The sequence below is a fragment of the Arvicanthis niloticus genome, chromosome 19 (assembly GCF_011762505.2).
Source record: "Arvicanthis niloticus isolate mArvNil1 chromosome 19, mArvNil1.pat.X, whole genome shotgun sequence".
In the NCBI taxonomy this organism is placed as follows: Eukaryota; Metazoa; Chordata; class Mammalia; order Rodentia; family Muridae; genus Arvicanthis; species Arvicanthis niloticus.
In genome coordinates, this window is record NC_047676.1 from 27,870,190 (window position 1) to 27,897,473 (window position 27,284).

At 36.7% G+C, this 27,284-nt stretch overlaps 1 protein-coding gene across 14 annotated transcripts in view; it reads left to right on the top strand.

Annotated features, from left to right (window-relative positions):
- Positions 1-27,284, top strand: part of Spef2 (sperm flagellar 2) — a 156,923-nt gene that overhangs the window by 46,865 nt on the left and 82,774 nt on the right. For 12 of the 14 annotated variants that reach the window (XM_076916088.1, XM_076916095.1, XM_076916096.1 and 9 more), the window contains 7 exons: positions 1,554-1,719; positions 17,019-17,238; positions 17,874-18,016; positions 19,479-19,536; positions 20,800-20,852; positions 22,561-22,664; positions 25,335-25,591. In XM_076916088.1, coding sequence (XP_076772203.1) covers positions 1,554-1,719; positions 17,019-17,238; positions 17,874-18,016; positions 19,479-19,536; positions 20,800-20,852; positions 22,561-22,664; positions 25,335-25,591 — 1,001 coding nt within the window. Of the gene's footprint in view, positions 1-1,553; positions 1,720-17,018; positions 17,239-17,873; positions 18,017-19,478; positions 19,554-20,799; positions 20,853-22,560; positions 22,665-25,334; positions 25,592-27,284 lie in introns of those variants that run through there. The other 2 variants (XM_076916090.1, XM_076916097.1) reach the window with 2 other exon arrangements.

The window sequence follows — 27,284 nt, forward strand, 5'->3', positions numbered from 1 at the left end:
AAGGATTTCTAAAATATATTTTTCTGAGAGAGAGAGAGAGAGAGAGAGAGAGAGAGAGAGAGAGAGAATGAGTTACAGTTAAGAGGAAAGGAGAACATTCAGGCCAGAAGCCACTGCAAGGGTTTTTCTTCCTCTGGAACGTCAGCAGATCCGGTGGGGAGGAGTGTGAAGTTGGAGTCTTCATGAGCAAGGTTATCAATATTCTTGGAAACTAGAGAGGCAGCTTTATTAAGCATCTCTGCTTTAGCCATTTTTTTTTTCTGTTGACATCATTGCATTCTTGTGTGTGAGAACAATTACAGTAAGGCCAGATAGCTGGTTTTTTTTTTTTTTTTCTTTCTTTCTTTTTCTCTTTTGTTCTTTTTGTGAGTGAAATATGTAGAGTAATTTAATGGATTGCCTTTACAAAGCCAAAGAACATCCACAGGTGTCATACTATAATCACCATGAAAAAAGAATATTAAAATACTGCAAGAAGGAGCACGGGTCATTTTAGCTTTCCACTTTGGTAAGTGAGGGAGTAAGAAAAAGGAATCAAAGCCTGCGTAAGATGTGAGCAGATTCTTCAAGACCCTTACCACATGCCCTTTAAATGAGAAAGATTTTTATATTTGTTCCCAATGATCAACAGATCCCCTCACCCTTTTTACCAGCCCCTGAGTGTCTCTAATTTACGTCCTCAAATACACGATTTCTAGGCATGCTCTACTTATGGAAGCATAAAATATCTGTGCTTTTGTATCTGGGTTATCCACTTAGCATTTCTTCAAGATCCATCCATGTTGTAAATACATTTTTTTTTTGTATTGTGATTTCAAATTCTAGATGAACCATTTTTCATTTTTCTTTAAGTGACATGGTTGGAGTCATGCCAGCCTCTTTCTCTCATGCATTTTGATCCCTCAAAGGTGTTTTCTGGTCACTCTAGGCTGCAGCTTAGCAGACATGTCTCCAAGGAGGCTTCATTCAAAAACCAACAAATGGAGTCAAGTCAAACTGTTACTTTCTCCCACTGTATAATCCTCAGCTGCACTTCTTGCTTATGTGATTTCTTCTTTCCAGAGCTGGCTGTCGGAGGCTAGGTATTGCATTCGCTCTTGTATCTCATAAAAATATCTGTAATTAAATGTTGCTTAGTTTCGCTGGTTCTTCAAATCATCCTTATCATCTGTGTCATAAGAGAACAGTTTATCTAAAACAAGGAGTGCGATCCAAAAACTGAGGCTTAATTCCCAGCTTTGATATCAAATAACTGCAACCTTAAGACATAGTTTAAGTAATCAAAAGTTCTACTCCTGTAAGCAGTGACCACAGTAAGTGGGTAGCAAGGTTCCTTTAAGATAACAGTTTACTTCGGTGCATATCATATTAACAGAAAAGTTTAATGTGTATTGGTAATTCTGGCATTGCACATGTGATAATGCATAACATTATTTGAAATAATCATTTTTGTTTAAGTCAAATTAAGGGCAGCCATTTATATAAATAAGGCCAATGACTAAGGTGAGGTATGTACTCATTGGTCACTTTTCTTATTCTTTCTGTCTCAATAGTCTTATTCCACATAAGATGATGCATGATTGGAAAGAACTGTTTTTTAGTGGAAATCCCATATATGAACAAACTTCTCTTACACATGGACAAACAGAATCCACTGATGAACGTGCAGAATTGAAGAAAAGGAACTTACTCGATAACAATGATTATGAAGAATATAAGGTACCTACTAATATGTAATAATTTGAGTCAATGAATCATAATAAATTCTTTTTCTTGATGCTAACTTGTGATATTTTATTTAATTCCTATTAATGAAAATAGAGCTTTTGCATAAACAGTTTCTCTTGTGATGAACTTTTATCTGCTTAGAGTATTCATTATTATCTGTTGTTCATGGTAAGATTAGAACAGTCTAGAAGTAATTAAGTGTGCCACACTGAGCAAGCAGGTGTCAGAAGAATGCCTCACTAGAATTTTTTGTGCATGGACTGTCTACCATTTGTCTAAAAATCAATCGGTGAAAGATCATTTTCAAACTAACTTATCTAAATAGTATATTGTTTCATAGGCAAAATGGACAGGAAAGTGGTTATGGTTTAGAGTGGCATAAATTCATACAATACTTTACTCAAATAATAAGAGTATTGGGTGCAAAATGCATATTCTGTATACCTTTTCAGTTCAATGTTATTTTACATTTAAATCATACATATTTGTGAAATCAGTATGATAATTTGTTATAAGTATACAATACATGTAGTTTATAACAATTTATGATATATTTCTATTAAGAATTCAGAGGTGCTCAGAACAAAGAAATCATTAATGTTTTAAGGAAATGGAAATGCCACCTGCCTGGTAGAATGCCGTCCAGAAACCTTTGGGATTAGAGAGTGGACATTATAACTGTAGACCTCTGGTCTCTAATCCCTAAGTACTGGAGACATTTGGTACCTCAATTTATGAAGTAATGATGATGGTGATGATAAACTTATCTTATTTTGTCTTTGTTAAGCTGATTTGAGATAGTAAATGTTAAACATGCAGTCCAATGGACTGTGCACTGGATTTAAATAACACATACTAATTTTACTACCCACCCACCCCCAACTCTTCCTGGCGCACTTCATTTCACCCTTAGAAGTGAAGATATATAAGCAGCATTCTTGAATGTAGATTCTGGGTAAAATGTACAGCCATGGAATGACAAATGGGAACACTTATGGTTACAAGTATAGCTGGCCTCTAGGTTAGCAAATAGAAGATGGAAACAGGGATGCATGAAAGGGGATTGGTGCATCACTGACAGTCACTGGGTAGTTGACAGACATTTATTGTGAAGATGGACGCATAAAATGAGTTCATGGCAACAGTCTGGGCAGCAGACAAAATGCACTGATGTATAGTTATTAAAGGAAGTTAAGACTGCAGAAAAAAGTTAGGAAAACAATACATGATCATGGGGAACCAAATGTATGTCTTATTCTAACTGAATGACAGTGTATTTATATCCTTGATAAAATTATTTGTTTTTTGGACTGGCTAAAAGCTTAAGAACTACATATAGATTCTATTTACTGTGGCTGTGGAATACTAACTACACCTCTAGCATATAGATAGATAGATAGATAGATAGATAGATAGATAGATAGATAGAGAGACAGAGACAGACAGAGAGAGAGAGATGTCCCTTGAGAAAAGATGTTTTTGATGAATATCAAAATATGTTAATGTATTTCTTTCCATCATTAATTATAAAATTATTGCTTTTGATTAAAGCTGAACTGTCTGACAGCTTTAGCTGATTCATAATAACTATTTGTCCCTTGGTTGTTCCTCGAAACAGGTTAGTCTACACAGTTCTTTTTCTCATAAATCAGGAGATGAGGTAGGCCACAACTGAGCAAAGCTCTGTGTTTCTAACTATATATCTTGTTTGGGAAATGATCACCACAGGAACACACTTGTCTTACCCACATCCTGGGGCCCATGGCACACTTCTTTGGCAGGAAATTGTCGACTTTCGTTAGGAGTTTGTCACTGTCTGTCAGCCCAGTGCACTTCTTTCAGTGCAGCATCTTTGCTGGTCTTGTTGTATTTTGTTGTTTTGCTTTGCTTTTGTTGTTATTGTTATCTGGTTTTGGTATTTTTAGAAATAAAAATTCACCTACCATTTTTATATATGTGCTTTGTTCTTTTTTTTATTATTTAATTTACATTTCAAATGTTGTTCCCCTTCCCAGTCTCCCCTTTGCAAACCCCCTAAGCCATTGCCTTTGCCTCCAAGAGGGTGCTCCCCCATCCACCCACCCTCTTCTGCCTCACCCCTCTAGCATCCACCTTTGTAGGGGCAACAAGCCTCCACAGGACCAAGCACCTCCTCGCCTATTGATGTCAGATAAGTCAGTCCTCTGCTACATATGGAGAGGGAGACATGGACCCACCCATGTATACTCTTTGGTTGGTGGTTTAGTCCCTGGGAGCTCTGAAGGGTATGGTTAGTTGATACTGTTGTTTTCCCTATGAGGTTTCAATCTCCTTCAGCTTCTGCAGTCTTTCACTTAACTCATCCATTGGGGTCCCCAGGTTGAGTCCAATGGTTGATTGTATCTGCATCTGTCTTCTGCAGGTGCTGGCAGAACTCTCTCAGAGGACAGCTATATCAGGCTCCTGTCTGCCAGCACTTCTTGGCATCAGCAATGGTGTTAGAGTTTGGTGTCTGTGGATGGGATGGATCTCAAGGTTGAGTGGTCTCTGAATAGCCTTTTCTTTAGTCCCTGCTCCATTTTTTGTCCAATTCTGGATTAAAGATTTTGAGATGGTTAGATGGCCCCATCTCTCAACTGAAGGCTATGTCTATCTACTGGAGGTAGTCTCTTAAGGTTCTGTCTCCCTGCTGTTGGGTATTTCAGCTAATGTTAACACCAGTGGGTTCTAGGAGCCTCTCACATCCCTGACATCTGGGATTTTCTAGTGCCCCCCCCCCATCTCTGCTATGTATTTCTACTCATTCTCATGGCTCTCTGGAGCTTTCTCTTGTTTTTTTCCCATACCTGATCTTTCCCCCTTTCCCCCACTACCCTCCCCCAGCCAGGTCCCTCCTTCCCTCCTGGGATTATTTTGTTCCCCCTTCCAAGTGGGATTGAAGCATCCACACTTTGGACTTCCTTCTTGTTAAGTTTCATATGATATAGTGGGTATTCTGAGTTTTGGGGCTAATATCCACTTTAAGTGAGTACATACCATATATGTCCTTTTGGGTCTCCGTTACCTCACTCAGGATGATAGTTTCTAGTCCCATTCATTTGTGTTCAAAATTCATGAAGTCTTCCTTTTTAATAACTAAGTAATATTCTATTATGAAATGTACCACACTTTCTGTATCCATTCTTTTCTTGAGAGACATCTGGGTTGTTTCCAGCTTCTGGATATTATGAATAAGGCTGCTATGAACATAGTGGAGTATGTGTCTTTGTTATATGTTGGAGCATCTTTTGGGTATACGCCCAATAGTAGTATACCTGTGTTTTCAGATATTTCCAATTATCAGAGGAACTGCCAGATTGATTTTCAAAGTGGTTGTAACATCTTGCAATTCAGCAATGGAGGACTGTTCCTCCTTATCCACATCCTTGCCAGCATCTGCTGTTGCCTGAGTTTTTGATCTTAGCCATTCTGACTGCTGTAAGGTGGAATCTCAGGGTTGTTTTGATTTGCATTTCCCTGATGACTAAGGATGTTGAACATTTCTTTAAGTGTTCCTCAGCCATTCAAGATTCCTCAGTTGAGAATTCTCTGTTTAGGTCTGTACTCCATTTTTAATTATGTTATTTGGTTTTCTAGAGCCTAACTTCTTGAGATATTTGTATATTGTGTATATTAGCCTTGTGTCAAATGCAGAGTTCGTAAAGATCTTTTTCCAGTCTGTAAGTTGCTGTTTTGCCTTATTGACAATGTACTTTGCCTTACAGAAGCTTTTCAGTTTTATGAGGTCCCATTTGGCTATAGTTGATCTTAGAGTCGGAGTCATTGGTGCTCTTTTCAAAAAAATTTCCCCTGTGCTAATTTGAGACTCTTTCCCACTTTGTCTTCTATCAGACTCAGCATATCAGGTTTTTTGTGGAAGTCCTTGATCCACTTGGACTCGAGCTTTTCACAAGGATATAAAAAATGGATCAATTTGCATTCTTCTACATGCAGATATCCAGTTAGACCAGCACCATTTGTTGAAAATGCTTTCTTCTTAACACTGTATGGTTTTGGCTTCTTTGTCTAAGATTAAGTGATCATGGGTATGTGGGTTTATGTCTAGGTCTTCAATTCCATTCCACCAATCTATCTTTCTGTCTCTGAACTAATACTGTGCATATTTTATCATTATTGCTTTGTTTTACAGCTTGAGGTCAGGGAATGTGATTTATCCAGAGATCTCATACTAGCAAATTAACAGCACACCTGAAAGCTCTAGTACAGAAATAAGCAAACACACCCAAAAAGAGTAAAGAGCAGAAAGTAGTCATACTCAGAGCTAAAACCAACCAATTAGAAATAGAGAACAATAAAAGAATCAACACAACCAAAGGCTGATTCTTTGACAAAATCAACAAGATGGATAAACCTTAGCCAAACTAACTAAAGGGCCCAGAGACAGTATCCAAATTTAAAAAAAAAATAAGAAATGAAAAGGGAGATGTAATAACAGAAACTGAGGACATTCAAAAAATCATCAGATCCTACTACAAAAGTCTATATGCAACAAAACTGGAAAATCTATATGAAATGAGTTATTTTCTAGACAGATTCTATGTACCAAAATTAAATCAGGACCAGATACACTATCTAAACAGTCCATAACCCCTAAGGAAATAGAAGTAGTCATTAAAAGTCTCCCAACCCAAAAAGCCAGGACCAGATGTTTTTAGTGAAGAATTCTATCAGACCTTCCAAGAAATATCAATACTTCTTAAACTACTCCTCAAAGTAGAAACAGAAAGACTACTACCTAATTTATTTGATGAAGCTGCAATTACACTGATAATTAAACCATGCAAAGACCCAAGAAAGAGAGAGAACCTCAGACCTTATGAATATCAATGCTGAAAAAGCCTTTGACAATATACAGCCCCACTTCATGTTAAAAGTCTTGGAAAGATCAGGAATTCAAGGCATATACCTAAACACAAAAAAAGCAATATACAGTAAACCAACAGCCAACATCAAATTAAATAGAAAGAAACTTGAAGCAATCCCACTAAAATCAGGGACAAGACAAGGCTGCCCACTCTCTCTATATCTATTCAATGTAGTATTCAAAGTTCTAGCTAGAGCAATTAGACAACAAAAGGAGTTCAATGAATACAAATTGGAAAGAAAGAAGTTAATGTATCACTATTTGCAGATATGGTAATACATGTAAGAGACCCCCAAAATTCCACCAGTGAACTCCTACAGCTGATAAACAACTTCAGCAAAGTGGCTGGATATAAAATTAACTAACAAATCAGTAGATTTCCTCTATACAAAGGATAAATGGGCTGAGAAAGAAATTAGAGAAACCCTTCACAATAGTCACAAATAACATAAAATATCTTGTTGTAAGTCTAACCAAGCAAGTGAAAGATCTGTAGGATAAGAACTCCAAGTCTCTGAAGAAAGAAATTTAAGAAGACCTCAGAAGATGGAAAGATCCCCCATGCTCATGGATGGCAGGATTAACATAGTAAAAATGGCCATCTTACCAAGAGCAATTCCCATCAAAATTCCAACTCAGTTCTTCACTGAGATAAAAAGAGCAATTTTCATATTCGTCTGGAATAACAAAAAGCCCAGGATAGCAAAAACAGTTCTCAACAATAAAAGAACTTCTGGGTGAATCAACATCCCTGACCTCAAGCTTTGTTCTTTTTAACTGTGTAGTAAAATAGTTCCTGTGCAGATTGTCAGATACACTGAGTTTTCTGTTAGTGTTCTCTAGTTTGAGGACTTTGTTCTTCTGAAGAACTTCTTCTAAATATTCCAATGCATGGGAAAAACCTATATTACCACTCATAAAATATGTGTCTACAACAAATAAACAAGGATATTACATCGTGGTTTAGATCACAGATTAGTTGTCCGTATTTATTATTGCTAAATTTGCTCAAGATTTCTGTTTCTAGAGTAAATGTAGATCTTCAAGAACAGTTACATTCTTGACATACTTGATTGATGTCTGTGCATTCTTTCCCTAAGAGACTGACAACATCCTTGTTTGAGCTCAGGTCCGTAAGAATATATACTGCCCTAGGTAACCTCCCATTCCTCATGCTTTATTCATAGAATGACTACATGTAAAGGAGTGCCAGCCAAGGAATAATGTTTCTAGAAATAATCTTCTCCAAAGAAGGAACAGCATCAGGGACTAGTCTTCCCCAGTGGGTTCCCAGGAAGTTTCCATGGGGTGATGATAATGACTTATTTAACAAAGAGAATGGAACTTAAGAGCTTGGAACTTAAGAGCTACCTAATAGATGTGGGTAGTGGCTCAACCAGGCATTCTTCAAACCTTTCCAGCATAGGCATCAGTGCAGGGACAGATAACAGGCCCATGATTCCTCATAGTGAGTTTGTGCTGTTCCCAAATCCCAAATGATACCCAGACTCTGGTTTTTACTGGAAAAGTCCTCCTCCTCATCTTCCTATTTTTACATATATATCTTACTAACAGTTGCTTACTGAGTGAGTTTAGTACAGTTTCTACATGCTCGGATTCCGCATGTACAGAGTCAGCCAATCACTTTCTGTGCACCAACAAATAATGGCTCATATACAGACCATTTTATTCTGTCATTCACTAAACAATACAGTTTATTTAATAACCCATTTCAATAGGATTTACGTGATAATAAGTAGTCTACGTAATACAGCAATGATATAAAGGATACAGGGCGGTGCTCTTGAATGACATGCAAAGCTTAACAATATTTTCCATGAAGAATGCCAACTTCCCTTTCTATGATTTATAGTCAGTCTCAAGACCAATCCTCCCACTTATACAAAAGGCTGGCTATGCTAATATTTGGTATTTGTGTTAATTTAATGAGCTACTAGCTTAGGGTTTTCTGAAGATTCACACTTTTCTAAGCCTCTGTATTGCGCCCTTCTGTACATCTGCCATCAGTTTGTAGTTGGATTTCTTAGGCTTTGAAAGAATATTATTTTCTCTTTAGCACACCAACTTACTTGGACTTCTTAGTAATGACCTTTCAATCAAGGTTACTTTTACTTTTAGTGACAAAATGCTGTTTTGACTTATGATTATTTGAGTTTGTGGTGGTTGCTTATGACTACCACAGGCTAGGCTTTGTGACATGTTTTAATCTTCAAATATGTGCATATAGTAATAGTTATTTTTACCGGGAGTTTTGCACAGATAATGGGAATAAGGAACTAAGTGAAAAATTGAGTTATTGTCCTAAACAGTTTGAATGATTGTACTTGGAGAGTCCAGCCATCATTCTGTTTCTCCTCCACATCCCATTGCATGATGTTGATTAAGTTAAACAATAGGCTGAATTGATGATAGTGAATGACCTTTTCCATAGTGGATTTTTACCTTCCTCCCTGACTGCCCAGCACATCTGAACCAACCTTCACACTTTGTTCAATCCTTTTTTATTGTTTGTTTTTAGGCAAAACATCATTTAAGCCTGTGTCACTCAGGTGGTATCACTCACTGGATACCAAGCAGAGAGAGTTTATTCAATGACTTCTATGGTCATTCAGATCCATCATTTAATCCAAGTTTCATAATGGAAGTCCATACACTGGGTGGCCTAAATGACAGATGTTTCTTTTTCAAAGTTCCAAAGCCCTGAAGTCTAAGTTAAAGATACTGAGCAATTTAGGTCGGTAATGAAGGTTCCATTTCTGGACTCCAGAAATAAGTTAGAAAGCAAGAGAAATCTGGTCTCATTCTTTTCATATCAATAGGATCCTCCCTTATGACTATTCTATATAGTTATATATACCTAATACTACTTGTACTATATGATTTTATGGATGACCACTTAGTATTGGATAATCAGCTGAGGAATTATTCCCTGGGGAGGACTATTTCTCCTGCTCTTATTTTTCTTTATGACCTGTTTTTACATAAAACTTTCAGTCAGGTCTGAGGTTTAGGTATCTCCCAGACAGTCTAGCCTTCAGGTTCCAGAGAGACCATGGGATGACAGTATTTACATCTTACTGGGGCCAGGATCCGTTGTGTATTCAGATTTGTTGTGCATTCAAGATGACCAAAGAGATGAAAAAAAGGAAGAAGAGGGTGGGAGATAGGTCCTTTGTAGTTTGTCAGTGGTCACCAGCAATTGGGGTAAAACTAGATTAAAGAGTGAATAGGGCAGACTGCATGTCGCGAAGTCATCTGTTATACTCCTTAAACCAGTTCAGAAGGCCTAAGGGAAATTCCAGGATAGGAGTACAAAATCAACCTGGTCACATAAAAATTCTTCCATTTATAAACTATTTCTCATTTATTTCATTTTAAAAGAAATGTGTTGTTTGTTCTTGTTTGGTTGGTTTTTTTGCTGCCATTAAAGTTCATTTCTTTAGCTTAATGGAGATGATTTTTTTAAAACCATAGGCCACATTTTTTTTTTAACTTACAAAAAGCAAAACTTGATTATAGTTGAGGAAGTAAGAAATTCCAAGATCCAGGTGCTCTCCCCTGACCTCACCTGGCGGAGTTTAGACTCTTAGGTGCTTTGCTGAAGCCCTAATCCTGTCCCTCATGAGTGTGAATTAGCCTGTTCACCTTCTAGAACATTCCACCTTCATAGGACTATTGCACTGGTAATTCAGTTCCAACCTGTACCTTAGAGGAGATACAAACATTCAAATCAATCATGATAGACAATTTTCTGTGAAAATTTTGCAACATTCATTCTGCAATCGCTTAGTATTTTCATTTCATGTAGTACCATTTGTCACTTGTTGGCCTCGATTCTTGAGCAAATGAAGTCCTATTTAGGAATTCATTTCCTACACCTAAATCATGTGTGGTACTTCCCATGTTTTATCTTAGTTGTTTTAGTGTTTCAGGTTTAGGTCTCTGATCCATCTGGAGTTAGTTTTTGTGCATGGTAATAGATATGAACCAAATTTTATTCTCTGCATGTGGAAATTTAATTTTTCCAACAGAATTTGTTGAATATTCTTTGTTTTCTAGCATATATTTTTGACATCTTTGTCAAATATTAAATGTCTGAAGTCACATGTGTTCATATATGAGTCTTTAATTTCATCCCATTGTGCTACATGTTCAGTTTTGTATCAATATCATACTGTTTTTTGTTTGTTTTTTTTTAACTATGACTCATTATCCCTCCAAAATTGTCCTTTTTTGCTCAGGACTATTCTTGCTATCTTGACCCTTATAGTTCTATAATAATTTTAGGTTATATTTTTTGTATTCTGTGAATAAGATGAGTATTTTGATTAGGATTGCAGTGGGATATTTTGCTTTTGGTAGGATATTTTCATAGGGTTGATTCTACTGACCCATGATCTTTCCATTTTCTAGTGTTTTTATGTTTTCTTCAGATGTTTAAATTTTTATTGTATATGTCCTAAATTAGCGTGGTTAGATTTAATTCTAGATATTTTATTCTCTTGTAGGCTATTGTGAATGAAATGATGTCCATGGTCTCTTTCTTTGTACATTTGTTGGTGGTATATAAACAAGCTATTGACTTGTTCAAGTTGATTTTCTACCTGCCACATTGCTGAATTTATTTTTCATTTCTGGAGGTTTTCTGGTAGTCTGTTTCTTTAAGAGCTTCTTAATACATTAACTAATTTTATTAATATTGTTGAGATCCTTGCTAGAATCTATTTATTAAAAAACAACACTTTTTGAGCTTGCTTATAGGCTGGGTATCCTACTACATCTGTTGGTCTTATTCAAAGATTTAAACCATCTTTGCACTTCATCAAATTACTAAAATTTAATATCTATGAAGTAACTCATTTAACTCAGGTCACGTATAAGCTATATTACTAATTAGTTGATATTCAGTATCTGGAGAGTATAATACATTTGTCTCTTTTCCATTATTTATTGTCCAAATATATATAAACAGAACAAAATTAGATAAATATAAAAACAATGAATACAATGCTGTAGGAAATTGTATATCTCTATATCTATCTATCTTATCTATCTTATCTATCTTATCTATCTATCTATCTATCTATCTATCATCTATGGAATGGTATACTATGTTCAACTGAAGATTTTAGAAACTCATAATGAACATCTTCCAACTGTTTATCTAACTATATATAAACCATGTCTCCATGAAAAGGTGTTGATAAGGAACACCTATCTCAATTTTAACTTTAAGAAATTTCAAGAAGTAATAATAAATTAAAAAATAATATCTTCATTTTGTTGGTCACAATTATTATAAAAGAAGGTAAATAATCTGTTAAAGTATGCTACCTCAACAGAAGAAGCATCCAGTAACCATGGGCACATTACAGTCAAGGAGAAAATCTACAGGCAATACAAGATCAATTTCTTGCTCTTGAAATATGAAGAAGTAGGCCATGAAGTAGGTGCTAGTTGTAAATGCTCACAATGACTCATAAAAGTCCAAGAATTTAAATACACCAGCCAACAGGAAGTCTAAAGGTTCTGGCTGATGGAAAACGACTAGAAAGAGAAGTCTAGGTGAATCATTTTAAATTCTATAATAAAATGCAAGGAGGCACATGAGTGAGCACCTTGAATCCATGATGGGGAGCTAAGTGGTAGAGCTACATAATCAGAATAGTATGTGCTCAGTCTGGCCCCAGAGATTCAGATCCTGGAAGATTAGTGTAGGTCAATTAATAAAAACTATACTAGTAAACTAGTTAATGTCTTTTTAGTAAGAGAAGCCATTATTTACTCTGTTAGTGAGGTCAATTAATAAAGACTATACTAATGAACTAGTTAATGTCTTTTTGCCAAGAGAAGCCATCATTTACTCTGTTAACAGTTTTATGATCTTTGTTTTTGAGTAGACATGAATTGACAGAAAGAGATGACTCTTGATTTCCGCACATACAAATCAAAAATACTTATTCCATTTGTGTAAACACTACAAAATATTTGATGATCAAGACATCTTAAGTAATCACCATATGTGTTTGATAGTTTACATAATTCAAATGTAATAATGTAGCATCAAGTGATACTTACCTAGTCTGCCCATCACAGGCATTAGCATCTTGAGACCTATAGCCCAATGTATTTATTTATAATGATGTCTGAGGGTGTGAATTATATATCTAATGACATAATTATTTTAATCACATCTACATAAACAACAAACATGTAAAAATCTGCTAAAATATTCTTTCTCCCTTAGCTCTTTAGATCACTTGCAGTTAAAGTTTTCATCTTTAGTCACAACTTTCCCTTTTCAGTTTTTTTGATCTCCTTTCCACTCATTGTGCCCTTGTTCTGCTTTCCTTGGTCTTTGTAAGAAGCTGTTCTTCTCCCGCGGTCCTGTCCAGAGTGCTCCTCCCAGTTGTTGCCTGCTTATCTCCATAGGCCAGAGTTCAGTTCTTATCCCAGCCAGAACATTCTGTTCTCTTCACGGCCAATGTTCTATTCCATTGTGCTTGGCCATAATCTGTAACTAACTCTGTGAAACAGAAGAGCTTTGTTCTGACCCCAGTGTGAGGAAGCATACTTTTGTACTGAGGCAAAGCTAATTGTTGTTTGTCTTTATAGATGTGTGGTGCTGTTGAATGCCTAGAACAGTACCTGGTAGCTCCTTTAATGTTTGTTGTTAGTGGTCACATTGTCTTGAACACACTGTTACTTTACTTGATCTTCGCAACAATTTTTTTGTAGGCAACTAATAGTAGTTTTTTAATTTTATTAATTAGTTATTTTATTTATTTATATTCCAAATGTTGCTCCCCTCCTGGTCACCCTTCACAGGATTCTTCCCCCATCCCACTTACCCTTTAACCTTAAGAGGGTCCCCCTCACCAGGTATCCCCCCACCTTGGGGTATCAAGTTTCTATAGGATTAGTAGCATCCTCTCCCACTGAGGCCAGACAAAACAGTCCTGTGCTACACATGTCACAACAATTTTATAAAGATTAAATTGTGCTTCAAGGTAGAGGATTGACAAAAATACAGAACAAGCAAAAAAGCCAAATTGTTATAGGAACCTAAGATATTAAATTTACATGTGATATTCTTTGCTTTAGAGCAGATGAAAAGACTGCACAGCTCAGAAAGGATCAGAACCTTGGCACCTATCACACCAACTGAGAAATCAAGGCTTTGTTCTTTTTTTTTTTTTCTTTTGATTTTGATTTGGGTACTTGCAGATTGGCCACTTTACCCAAAATGTTTCTTTACGTGTAAGAATAAGCAAGTCCAGTGACTGAAAGCGGAAGCAAGTAATCATTCAATCATTCAGGCCACAAAATACTCACAGTTGTTTAAGAGTGAAATCTCAGCAGTGCAGACAGTTATGCACAAGACTAGCAAAAACAAAGCTATTAAATTAAGACAAAATCATTGTTTTTACTCCATTGTTTATGTTTCTGGAATTGAATTTAGGATCTCACACACTCTAGGAAAATAAATGATCTATGTTTTTGAGCTATATCCCCAGTCATAAAAGAAAATACTTTTAAAAATAAAATGTTCTTTATATAGGATTGAAAAAATTTTATTTTAATTATAGACTTATTTCTTTGAATTTTTAAAGAAAATGCTAAGAAATACTTTGCTTCAAAGATGAATTTTGTCCATTTCAAAGATTTCTTTATCTCAGTATTGTCATATGAGGAATTCTAGCATCAAACTAAGAATTTGACCTATAGCACTTATCAAACATGACAACTTGTTTTCTTGTCAGACAGGGTCTACTAAAAGTACTGTTAATAAAAGAGTCAAGAACATGGAAAATGTTTGTTTATTCAGGACATAAAGTTTTAGAAGTATTGTCAATTGGCCAAAGTAGGATAAAGCAATAAATGGTTCAATATAGTTTTTCTTATTTAAAAATGCTTAAAAAGGGTTTAGAGGAATGGTGAAATTGGAAATAATTCTACCTGAACACCCCATTATACCACTCCTGGGCCTATACCCAAAAATGCCCCACTGTATCACAAGGATGCATACTCCACTATGTTCATAACAGCCTTATTTGTAATAGCCAGAAGCTGGAAACAACCCAGATGTCTCTCAGCTGAACAGATAAAGAAAATGTAGTTCAATTACACAGTGGAATACCATTCAGCTATTAGAAACAAAGATATCACCACCAACCACAGAGTACACAACAGGGGACCCATTGCTTTATCTGGCATCAATGAGAGGGGAGTCCCTTGATCCTGTGTAGGCTCAATGACCCAGCATAGGGGAATGCTAGGGTGCTGAGGTAAGAGCAGGTGGGCAGGTAGCACCCTCATAGAAGCAGGTGGTGGGGGAGAAGATAGGAGGTTTGTGGAGGGGAAACTGGGAAGGTGGATAACATTTGTAATGTAAATATATAATATAACCAATAAAATATGAAAAAAGACATGAATTTTGCAGGCAAATAGACAGAAATAAAAAATATCATCCTGGGTGAGGTAACCCAGACCCAAAAGGGCATGCAAGGTCTGTACTCACTGATAAGTGGATATTAGCAAAAAAGTACAGAATACCCATGATACAACTCAGATCCCCTATGAAGCTGAACAAGAAGGAAGGCGCAAGTGTGGAGAAGGAAATAATCATGGGAGGTGGAAGGAGGAAGGGACCTGGGCAAAAGATGAGAGGGGAAGGGTAATGTGGGACAAATTCAGGTATGGAAAGGAGACAGGAGAGAAGCCCAGGGGGCCAGGAGAATGAACGGAAATAAGTACCAGTGGGGGTGCAAATGGGGGTGGGGTTGGGGGGAACTTCTAGAAAGTTCCAGAGACCTGAGATGTGAGAGGCTCCCAGGACTCAGTGGGGGTGACCTTAGCTGAAATGCCCAAAAGATGAAACCTGAAGAGAATACCTCCAGTAGATAGACATGGCTCCCAGTTGAGGCATGGGGCCACCCACCCATCGTCAAAATTCTTGACCCAGAATTGTTCCCGTCTAAAGGAAATGCAGGAACAAAAATGGAGCAGAGACTGAAGGCAAGGCCATCCAGTGACTGGCCCAACTTGGGATCCATCTCATGCACAGGCTCCAAACCATGGCATGATTACTGATGCCATGTTGTGCTTACAGACAGGAGCCTAGCATGGCTGTCCTCTGAGAGGCTCTACCAGCAGCTGACTGAGACAGATGCAGGTACTTAAGGCCAATCTTTGGACTGAGGTTGGGAAGCCCTATGCAAGAGTTAGGTGAAGGATTGAAGGAGATGAAGGAGAATGCAACTCGATAGGAAAAACAACACTATCAACCAACCCAGACTCCTCAGAGCTCCCAGAAACTAAGCTACCAACCAAAGAGCATACATGGGAAGGTCTGTGGCCCCCTGCATATATGTAGCAGAGGACTGCGTTGTCTGGCCTCAGTGGAAGAGGATGTGCCTAGCCCTGTAGAAACTTGATGCCTCGGGGGATGCTGGGAGGTGGGTAAGGGGTGATTGGGTGGGTGAGAGAGCACCCTCTCAGAAGCAAAGGGGAGGAGGATGAGGTGAAAAACTCAGGGCAGGGAGGACTTGGGGGGGGGTTAACATTTGGAATGTAAATAAATAAAATAATTTAATTAAATAAAAAAGAAAAAAGAAAATGTATCTTCTAAATCATTACTAACTCCTCTAACTTTAATTTTAATTTTATTTATACATAGTAACTAATAATATTCAATCCACTTTCAAGTATAATGCTACTATCCTTCCACTGAATTTTGATATGGACAAGTTTTCAATTTTGTGCAAAGCCATTAGCAAGTTGACTTCCATAACTCATGTTCAAGAGATTTATTTATAAATATTTCCTCATAGATTTGCTTTTTAATTTAATTTCTACTTTTTATCTATAATTTACTCCCTTTTAGTTTCTTGCAATTATTTTAAAACTACTTCTTTCATTCTTATTTTAATACTAAACTTCTGTACCTTCTGTGTTAATTTCAATAAAGGTATTTTAAGTTAACTTAAATGCCATAATATAAAGTAGATTAATTTTTTAAGTTATCTCCAAATACCTAATTCTAAAACTAATCTTTTTAAACTTTTCTAATGTTTTATGTAACAATTTTGTTTAGTATTCTATAATATGAAGGTAGTAGTGTTGTTATTGATTTTCTGCAATATAATTACAATACTAGTTACATTCTATTTGCTACAACCTGGATTCATCTCTTTTGTACTTCTATTGAAAATCAGTATAATAGATCCCAATCAGAGCTTTCCCTTCCTCCACTCCTCACAGCTCCTCTGACCAGCTCTTGTTTAGTATTTAATTTTCCTTTATGCTTCAATTCTGCTTTTTGAAGACATTTTTGTTTTCTTTTGTTTGGCTGTTATTTTTGCAGAACATGGTTGGAGAGTGGGCCTTACCAGAGGACATGGTTAATAGTTCACCACCCTCCAACAATAACATATTGGGTCATGTGCTTCTGAGATTAATTGAAAAATCTGTTCCGTCTGAGGATAATTCTGCAGACACTGAATTACCTTCATTTGCTGTGAAGGGTTGTATACTGGGGAAGACACTCAGTGGAAAAACTACTGTTCTAAAGTCTCTACAAAATGGTAAGTTGCCTTTATTTCTCTTTTCCTTATTAGATTCTATTTATCCTGACCATGGCTCCAAATGTCTATCTCTACAAAAGTCAAACCAGAGGCTTTATTTAGAGAATATCTTTTATCAAATTTTATGGTAGTAGAATGATGTGGCTGATTTTCCAAGTACAGGAAAGAGGGAGGGACTGGGCTGTGTTCAATCTTGTCAAAATTATTCTAAGTAATAGAAACAAGATGCAGAAGGTGATATAGTGCATCATCTAACTTATGCAAAATATCTCAAAATAGACAAATCTGTATAGATAGAAAATGATATATGTTTTCTGGGGCTATGGATAGGGGCTACATTTGCTCTTGTAACAGGTGGGCATTTACTTTTGAGGTAATGCAGCATTCCTGGAAGAGGGTAATCATGATGGTCACTTGGCTTAGTGGATTTCTTAGTGTCAATGAGATGTACCCTTTAAACTAGCTAAAGTGATTTATTTCATGTAATGTGAATTTTATTACAAGAAAAAGTAAGTAGCTTAATCCTAAGGGCAACTCTATAGAGAGTAGTGTTACAGGGTTAAAGTGGAACATAGAGACAACAGTATCAATTCTCGGGAGGCCAAGATATTTACAAGTTGTCTTTTGTACTGTAGAATTCCCTATTCGTGTGCTTTCTATTGATACTCTTGTCCACGAGGCTATCCAGGCATTTACCAATGGAGAAAAAGACAGTAAGACATCACCAACTCGGGAATATGTTAAAGGAGATTCTATAGGGGAAACGAGCAAATACCAGGCAAGTGTGACTTCAGTTCTCTGCAGCTGGTACACTACAGATATGGATCAGGATAGAATACCAAAGTTCATCTAATAAAGATCTGAAGAGTGAAGAGTTTAGGTTTTTTAGACCAAAAGACAAAAGAGAGGGTATGTTCCTCCTAACCCTACCCATAAATCGATTTTCCTGGGTGAACTATTCAGAGCTGTGAGCTTATTTTGAATTCTGTAGCCATAAAATGAAGACATTCCACAGAGACAAGAGCTGCAAGGTGAATTGAATTGGTAAAAGATGTGTGTGTGTGTGTGTGTGTGTGTGTGTGTGTGTAATCAGTTATTAGGAGACTGGCCTACACTTGCACTAAGTTCTAGTGACTGACTACACTGACATTCCACCACTAAGTATCAGGAAGTGGAGAATAGTGGGCTTCCAAATATGTGGTTAGAGACTCCAGCTGGCTCTTGGCAACAGAGTAGACAGGTGCTGGGTCGCCACAGATTTAAAGGTAGAAGAGGAGACATTGCTTGAATTGGTCTCCAGGCTCACTGTATGAAACTGCTTGAATTATATCCAGGAACCATATGAAAACAGCTAGTTGGATCAATTTAGTTCACAGCCAAAGTATACCAACTGATGATGTATCTTAGCCATGCTGGGGTCAGGAGGAGCACTCCAAGTGGCTTACATTGATGTCATTTTCATTCTTTAATATCCACGTTGCAATTTATTTGATTATTTCATAAAGACATAATACTACATGATGGGGTGGGAGAAGAATATTATATGACTTTAAGAACCCTTATGTGGTTCAGCTCTCTTGTTTTCTAGAGAGAGTAGTACAGACCCTACATATGGATCAGTTTTCTCAAGGCCGAAAGGCTAGTAGAAGCCTACTTCTTATAAAATCTCACATTTGAAGCCCACTTCTCTTTCTCTTACCTCACATTGTCTCTGTAATTGAGTCAATTAACAGAGGATTACTCTAAATGATTTCCATTTATAGGACAAATACTAGTAAATCATGAGTTATAGAATTTTGTTTCATAGTGTGGTTCTTTCTTCATTCACATTGTGGCAAGCTTTCATTTTGATCGAGCGAATAGTAGATAATGCACATTTTCCTCATATTTACCTATGAACATGACTGATAGCTTTAGGATTATTCTTTTATGATATTTGCTGTAAACTGCACACTTTCCATTGTCTTTTTTCTTTTTAATTTCCTAAATAGAAGTTTCTATACTTTACATAAATTGGAAGCTGTTTGAAAGATTATACCACAAGTTCACTGAGTGGCTCTATAAATTCCATACTCACCAAATTATACTTGCTTCTGGAAATCATTTAAGATAGAAATTTCAACCCAGTTTAATAATGTTAGTGTAGATAAAGTAGTTTGCTCTCAAACACTAACTTATGGAAATGTAATGGAAGAAGAATAACATTAAACCTGTTTATTTGTTTGTCTGTTTTACCATAGGATACAACTATGGTACCAGTTAGTTCAGTTCCGGGGGAAGCAACAACCCCAAAAGAAGGTAAAACTGTATAGCCAGTAAGTAATATGTCAAAAGGAGTCACCCATCATTTATATTGCTACATAGTTACAATACAGAAACAGTAAGAGTGCATATATGTTCACCAAACATGATTTTAGGGGAAGCAATGGTGAAAGGTGGAGAATTAACGACTTGTCTGTGTGGTTATTGACACCGTGCACTGTAGTCATTACCAACACTTGAGACTTGAGGATAAAGGTGAAATTACAGTGTTTTCACCCTCTTTCTTAAACTGTTTAAAGTTTACCTTTATAAAAGCAAGCAGGACATAATATATGTTTTGTTTTGTTTTGTTTTGTTTCTGTTTCTGTTTCTGTTTGTTTGCTTTTGGTATTTTGCTTTTCCTTTTTACCTGTATTAAGTGTGTGTGTGAGAGAGAGTAATATCAGAGCTCTGTGCATAGAGGAAAACATCAGAGTCTGCTTTCCTCCACTCAGCAGGACATTGGTTCTCTATTCATTAAACTGTTCTGGCTCTTAGTTATTGACAACAGCAATAGAGCTGAGCTTCCTAACACCCACTGTAAGGTCCCTGCTTGGAATCTGGGCTAAATAATGATAAATAATAATCCTTCAGATTATTTGTAGAATCACTGAAGAGAAACATTTTAATTACTAAATAGCATTTTGTGCATGTTAGTGAAGCTTTTTGAATATTTCAATTTGTTCCCATTCTGTTGTAAAGCTCAGATGCCTCTGTCTGATCACCGATATCCTCTGTCACCATAGAATCAGTCACAGATTTGCAGTAACTGTGTAACTCTTCCATGGTGGCTTTTCTGTTTCTTTTGAAAGTCATGCTCTGCTCAGTTTTCTAGTTATTTTGTATCTTAATACATGGTTTTAGTTATTTGAATATTAGTCTTTTCACTATAAATTTATTCTGAAACCATTTTCCAAAGAATTTAACTAAGAGCCCATTCTGATTTCTAAATATTTCTAAAATGTTTATCATTTATTAACTTCACAATACAGAAAGAATATAAGTGTAGTAAATTAACATTTTGATGTTTTTTGAGAAAGTTGGTTTGTTTACCAAAGAGGGAACTGAAATACTGTGAACTGGATGTAAAAAGTCATGCTGCAATGCTTGCTTTGTATTTTTGCTGAATATATTAGATTTGACTGAACATAATATCCTTGTTCCCCACATAGAGAGAACCAAGCATTGGTATGTAGCACAAACAATGCATATGTAGATGTGAAGGCTGGGACTCTGATATTACTACTTTCCTGTCACTAGGTGTCAAGATGAATGAATCTGAACAATCCAGACCAAGTGATAGCATTTTATCAGTAAGTATTATAATATAATTTTGTCTACTCATATATTAAAATGTCTCTTAATTTGTATTATTTTAATATCTATTCAGATGTTACAAACTAAACAGTGTTCTTCTATTTGATTTCAAATCATGAATAATAAAAGAGTAAAGTATCCATAATACTTTATGATTAGTAAAGTATCCATAATATTGTTTACATTCTTAGTATTTTTCTATCCAAAGCAGTAGAAATTACTATGCCATTTTACTAGTTTAGAATATATATATATATATATATATATATATATATATATGATTTTTTAAATTCACCTGATATTATTTCTAAAGGAAACTAGTACTTTCAAAAATAGCATTGGTTAAATATAGAGGGAAGTAATCACAGAATTAATCATGTGTGTTTCATTTACTTTTTTATTATAAATGATTATTTTATAATGAATGTCATCATTCCAAACAAATTTATCATTCAGCCTTTAGAACTGATTAAATATAAAAACATGTTGGACTTGCAACCAAGCAATGCACATGATGGATGAGTTATTGAAAGAGAAGTGAGTTTAGAGAAACAGTAAGTAGACAGTTAGGACTTTTACTCTAGTCATTTGAAGTATGAATTAACTGAAAAGTTAGGTTTGCTTATGTAGTTACATTTGGGGTTCGCTGAAAGCCTCCTCATCCATATTCAGTTCAGTTGAGAAGCACATGCTTTTCCCTATACACAATGTTATGTGGGCATGTCAACAACCACACTGAGGGACTTCTCTGCTCTTATGGAGTCCGCATTCTTATAAACATGGGCAGGTAATTGGCCATAAACACTAACAGATGAATTGAACAGCATGGTAAAAGATAATCAGGTTCAAAAAAATTGAAAAGTAGAGTAAGAACAGTATTTTGGGTAGAGAACGGAGTATTCTGATATTAAATTAAGGTAGACTTTCTGTGGAAAGCAGGACTTAAGCATGCTGAAAGATGTAAGAGAATTAGATAACAGGATCTAGGCAAGATGACCAGGTACATAGTCACAGGGTGGGACTCTATATACCCAAAGTGTTTAACAAAGGCTGAGATCAGAGAGATGATGAAAAAATACATCAGAGCCTGAGAAGCAATTATTATAATATTTGCCATAAGAGTGTGCTGTGTCTCTACTTGGGTTGAATAGTTTTGAGCAGAGTTTGAGAGTCTCATTTGACCTAAAGTACTCCAGTGACTGAGTGAAGATCGGGCTCTGGAGAAGCCCACATTCAGTGACATCACACAACTTGTACAGAATTAACTCTCCTAGAAGTCATAATTATTAATTCCAGACAAAACAAAAAAGCTAATCCCTAGAGTGAACTTGTGATAGAAAAAGAAAGGCCAAGAATCAAGGAAGAACGGAGCTAAAAGTTTGGAGTCTGATCACCATGCGATGTTCAAGAGTTCTATGGGTATATGTGTTCCCAGAGGGTAAGCTCTCATAGATAATAGTGATCAGAGACAGATTATTCTCTTTGCAAGTGTTAAGATATGAAATTTGGGGGAACTTGGGGTGCCGGAGCTACTAAAAATTGTTACAACCCTCCTTGAATGCTTCCCTGACTCCAGAAGTGGAGTAAGTCCTCAGTATCTTCATTAGACGGCATGGCCACTGCATTGTTTTAACTCTGAACACCTTGAATGTAATATTACTTTTCAATCAGCTCCCTCCGACCATTCTTCATTTCTTTTCACAGCTAAGCGTGCGAGCTCAACTTGGTGCAAAATCAGAACTGATGCTTAGAAGAGGAAAAAGCATTCCAGACGTACTGCTGGTTAACATCCTGGTAAATGCTATTAAGTATGTATTGCAGTTTCTTTGCTCATACCAATTTAATACATTCTCTTTTTTTTTCTACATGTATTGGTGTACTTATGTATGACCACATGTGTCTGAGAGTACAGAGACCTAAGTTCAACATCTGGAATTGTCTCATCTTTTTCTCCTTATCCATTGAGTCAGAGTCTCTCAGGAAAACCCTTCCAAACATACAGATAAAATTACAGTTGGGCCCTACACCCAGTCAGCATTTACGTGAGTTCTGAGAATCAGAACTTCATTCTGCATGCTTGTATAGCAAGCACTTAACTACTGAGCCATCTCCCTATCCTATTTCATATATTATTTACCTAGAAAAAGACATGGGAAGAATAATATAGAAATGAAATATCCAAATCTATCTACTGAATCCTAAGATAGCGAGAGGGTAGATAGATTCAAATGCCTAGACTTCCCTTCTCTCTGATTAGCCTTGACTTCCACATGATGTAAATGAAAGTCAGCTTCTACTGCTTTTGGGGTACTGGGTGATTAAGTAAGCCAAAGGGCAAGGTGTGAGAAAAGAGATCCTTAACTGACTGCACACAAGATGCTGCAATTGCTTGTGTTATGATTCAAGAAGAGAGCAGGAATGGAGTCCAGGAATCTTAGGTCAACAGGCAGTGGTACACAGTGTAGACAAAGCACATATGTGTAACACAGGGAGAGTATGTGACAGGGGATAAAGAGGAAAAGTTCAAAGAACCTGTCATTTTGTACTTTCTCTATCCTCCTTTTTACTGAGAAAGGATTCTCCTCAACCTTGCTTTGTTATGCATGTATATTACAAGAGGCCAGTTGTTCTGGATAATAAAGGAAATATTCTGAACAGGACAGGAAAAAAAAAAGAGTAAAAGGCTCTAGTGAAAGAATTTGAGAGAAAATGGAGTTGCTTAGCTTTGGTGTGTGAGGAACACACCAAAGGAGACCCAAGAGGAGGGAGAGTTTATAGAATTTTTTTGACTATCCATCTGGGATAAGTTCCTCCTTAATGTTGTCTTAAAAACTGCTTTAAAGATTTAAGCTGCTTCTCACTTATGTATCTAGTAATTGAAACTCGAGGCTGCCACCCTCAGAGCTGTGAGGGTTTTTAGCCCCGCATTTCTCGGAAATGACATAAAGTACACTTTACCACAGTGCTCTTTGTTCATCGAGCAAATGGATATGCAAAGCAGTCCTTCAGGTCGGTTTAGTAGATCTGGAGGGTCCACACAATCACCCTCCTCACACTAAACATCATCTCCATTTCCTCTAAGACACCTCCAGAGGACTGTCCCTGGTTTACAATGTTTTGGTCTAGTCTAATGAGAAAAGGAACATTAGATGTCGTAGTTACATAGCTGTATCTGGGTAGTGATGTAACAAACACCAGAGTCAGGTTCCTTGGCTCCCCACTGTCTGCTGTCTCACTCTAGCATTGAAGGAGGGCGATACTAACCTCTGTCTCTGTCTGCCATGGCTTCTGAGGCAGCAGGTCCCAGAAGAGGTCAAGCACTTAAGAGAATTCTCTCCTGTGACTTGGGCAAATGAATTAGTAAGTCCAATCTATGCAGAAGGTTGACCTCTCTTTGGAGAAGTCAGAAAAGTGAAATGCAGTCTCTTCCTGCTCACGATAACCTAGTGGGGGAGATAAAGACAGATACCAGAAGGAAGCTGGGAGCCATGCAGAGAATCATTAGACAGGAAGCCATTTGAAATTCTATGCTTTTGAGCAAAAATTGAACTTGTTCTGAAATTTGTCCCCCTACCCCCCAATTTTTCCTGCCACACAATCAGAAGGATTTCAGGTAGTCACCAAAAGACTTAGAAACTTCTGGAAAGGTGAAACTGTTCTTTAATATGAGAGGTAACATAACAATAAGTAAGTTACTACCTTTAAAATATAAGGAAAAATTTCAGTTTGGCAAAGTTTGAAGGCAGAACAAAGATACTTAAGCCCTTTGGATGGTGGCCTATGCCTTTAATCCAAGCACTCAGGAGGCAGAGACCGGTGGAGATCTGTGATTTTCAGGTCAGCCTACAGAGTGAGTTCCAGAACAGCCGGGCCTGTTACACAGAGAAACCCTGTCTCGAAAAACAAAACAAAAAGGAAAAGAAAACCAAAAGGGATAACCTGAAAGTTTTAATTCAAGACTGTTTTATCGATATGATGAAATAGGTAAGAAGCCAAGGAATGGGTGGGGTGAGAATACCCTCCAAATTGGTGACGAGAGTGTTTGGTATGGACTAAGACCTGTGTCCGATTTACAAAATGTGTCTTTTCTGTTCCTCTTTGCAAACCCCAATGAGGTACAGTACTCCATTGTATAGACGAGGGCTTTGCAGAAGTGCAGCCTCTAAGTACAGACAATGCCACATAAATGCAAAACCATCGTGGTGAGGATATCTGTCTGTGAGCATTTGAAATTGTGAAAGGTTAGAAGTCTATGAGTTAAAAAGATAGATTTGGAGGACAGCAGGAACCCACAAAAGGATTTTAAGCAAGGAAGCCATCAGAACACATAAAGAAACCTCGTACTTCAGCTATAAAATAGTGGAATCCGTGCATTAGGATGAGTTTACCATGAAGTAAAGGTATTCATTGTTATCACTGACTTCTGCAGAGCCCTAGTGTCTATCAGCACACTAATGAATTGTGTGGTTTGAATTTAGGGAGATACCTGTGGACCAAAGCTGGGTTCTTGATGGATTTCCAATAACATTAAATCAAGCCAAGCTCCTGGAGGAAGCACTTACAGGATACAAAAGAAAATCCCTACAGTTGTTGAAGAAGAAAGCACAAATGCCCACATTGGCCTTGGGCCCCACAACTTCCCAAGAGGTCTCTGTTCTCCCATCTGCATTTGATTTTGTCATATTACTAGATATTTCAGATAACTCATCGCTGGCTCGAATTAACGATATCACAGGTAAGCAGAATGCATTGATTTTAAAATATTACATTCTTTTCCATAATCAAACATGCTTTTAAAATCTGTGTTTTTTAATTCCATGTTTTTTTCCTGTTTTTGTTTTTGTTTTTGTTTTTGTTTTTGAAGAGAAAGAGAACATAAACCTAGCTGTATAGGAAGGTAGAAAACATCTGGGAGGATTGGCATGAGAGAAAAAATAGATTAAATGAAACTATTTACTTAGTCAAAGAACATTTTCCACATAATATATTTGACCATTGAATATTATTGCCAAAACTCATGATGTATTTGACTTTTTTTAATCATCAAAGTGGAAATATTTTAAACCTACAAATTAAATATTTACCAAAATGAAGGTAGATATTCTTAAGCTTTAATTTCTCCTTAGAAGTTACTTGAGAAACTTAATTCATTCAGGTTTTTTGTTGTTGTGCTCTAAATTTGATTTTATTATCTACTTTTTTTTTTCTTTTCTGAGGTAAGGTCTCATTTTGTTGCTGGTTTTAAACTCATAGACTCAATAATCCACTTACCTTAGCCTTCCAGAAATCAGAGACCCCCAGGCCAAATGTATTTTATTACTTACAGTTCAATTTCCTACCATATGTAATGAAAAAAAAAGACTACAGTATTGTTATGGATATTCAAAGACACTGGTTTAAATATGTAGGATCGGTGTAGTATGTAATACATGTCAGGAAAGTTTGTAGAAGGCTTTGAAATGAATGAAACATTCCTAGGTATCTTCTCCATAGAGACCTGAATATTTTCCTACTAGATGCTTTGAGAACTGGTTCTGTTATAAGCTGTAGCTTTGACTGACTATTTTCTAAATCCATAAGTTAGAGGAAATTGTTAGCAATTCAAATTCCATTTGTTTGTAGCTAGCCTTATACATTTTCATCAACTGAGATTCAATTTCAACACTCTCAAAAAGATCACTGCAAATATATTTCTCTATAGGTAGTAAGCAGTCTCTTATTTTCATCTATTAATACCTATCCCTCCATTGCCAGTTGCTTATGATGGTGCACACTTTCTGTTTTGAATTGCTTGTCATACCTTAACAGTTCTCTTATGAACTGACAGAGTGAATGATTTCTAAAGCACAGTTCATTTCATGAGTTCTTTGTTACAGATTTACGCTTAAAAATACATGTTTTACCAAATGATAGCATGAATTATTCTTTAGTTAAATCTCTCACCACTAACATAGCATTTGGAGTGAGATCTACCTGGGATAGGGTGGGGAAGTCATCAAACGCTTAATCTTCTGTGTGCCTTTGTATCATGTGTTTCATAAACAAAGAACAGGTATTTAGGACTAAAGTGCAGTCCAATCTCCCTCCAACAACAGTAGACATCTTACCAACACCTTAGAGCACAGTCACTAGGAACGGATTCAACATACTGTCTTATAACGACTGTGATCCATAGAGAAGCCTGAGAAGCCACATCTCAGGTAGGCATACTACATCCAAAGGCATGTAGGCAGCAAAGGCTGAACATCAATCCAGCCAGTGCTCAAAGATAATAAGGAGGAGATCAAGGAGACCTAGGGAGAAGTAATAATCATTGCAGGAGACCAGCATCATGGTGAAAGAGTCAATGCCTGTCTTAGACATTCAGAGAGTGCATGGCTTAGCTTGTGAGAGAGCAGTGGCTTGTGTAAGGTGAAAGGCAGCACCAC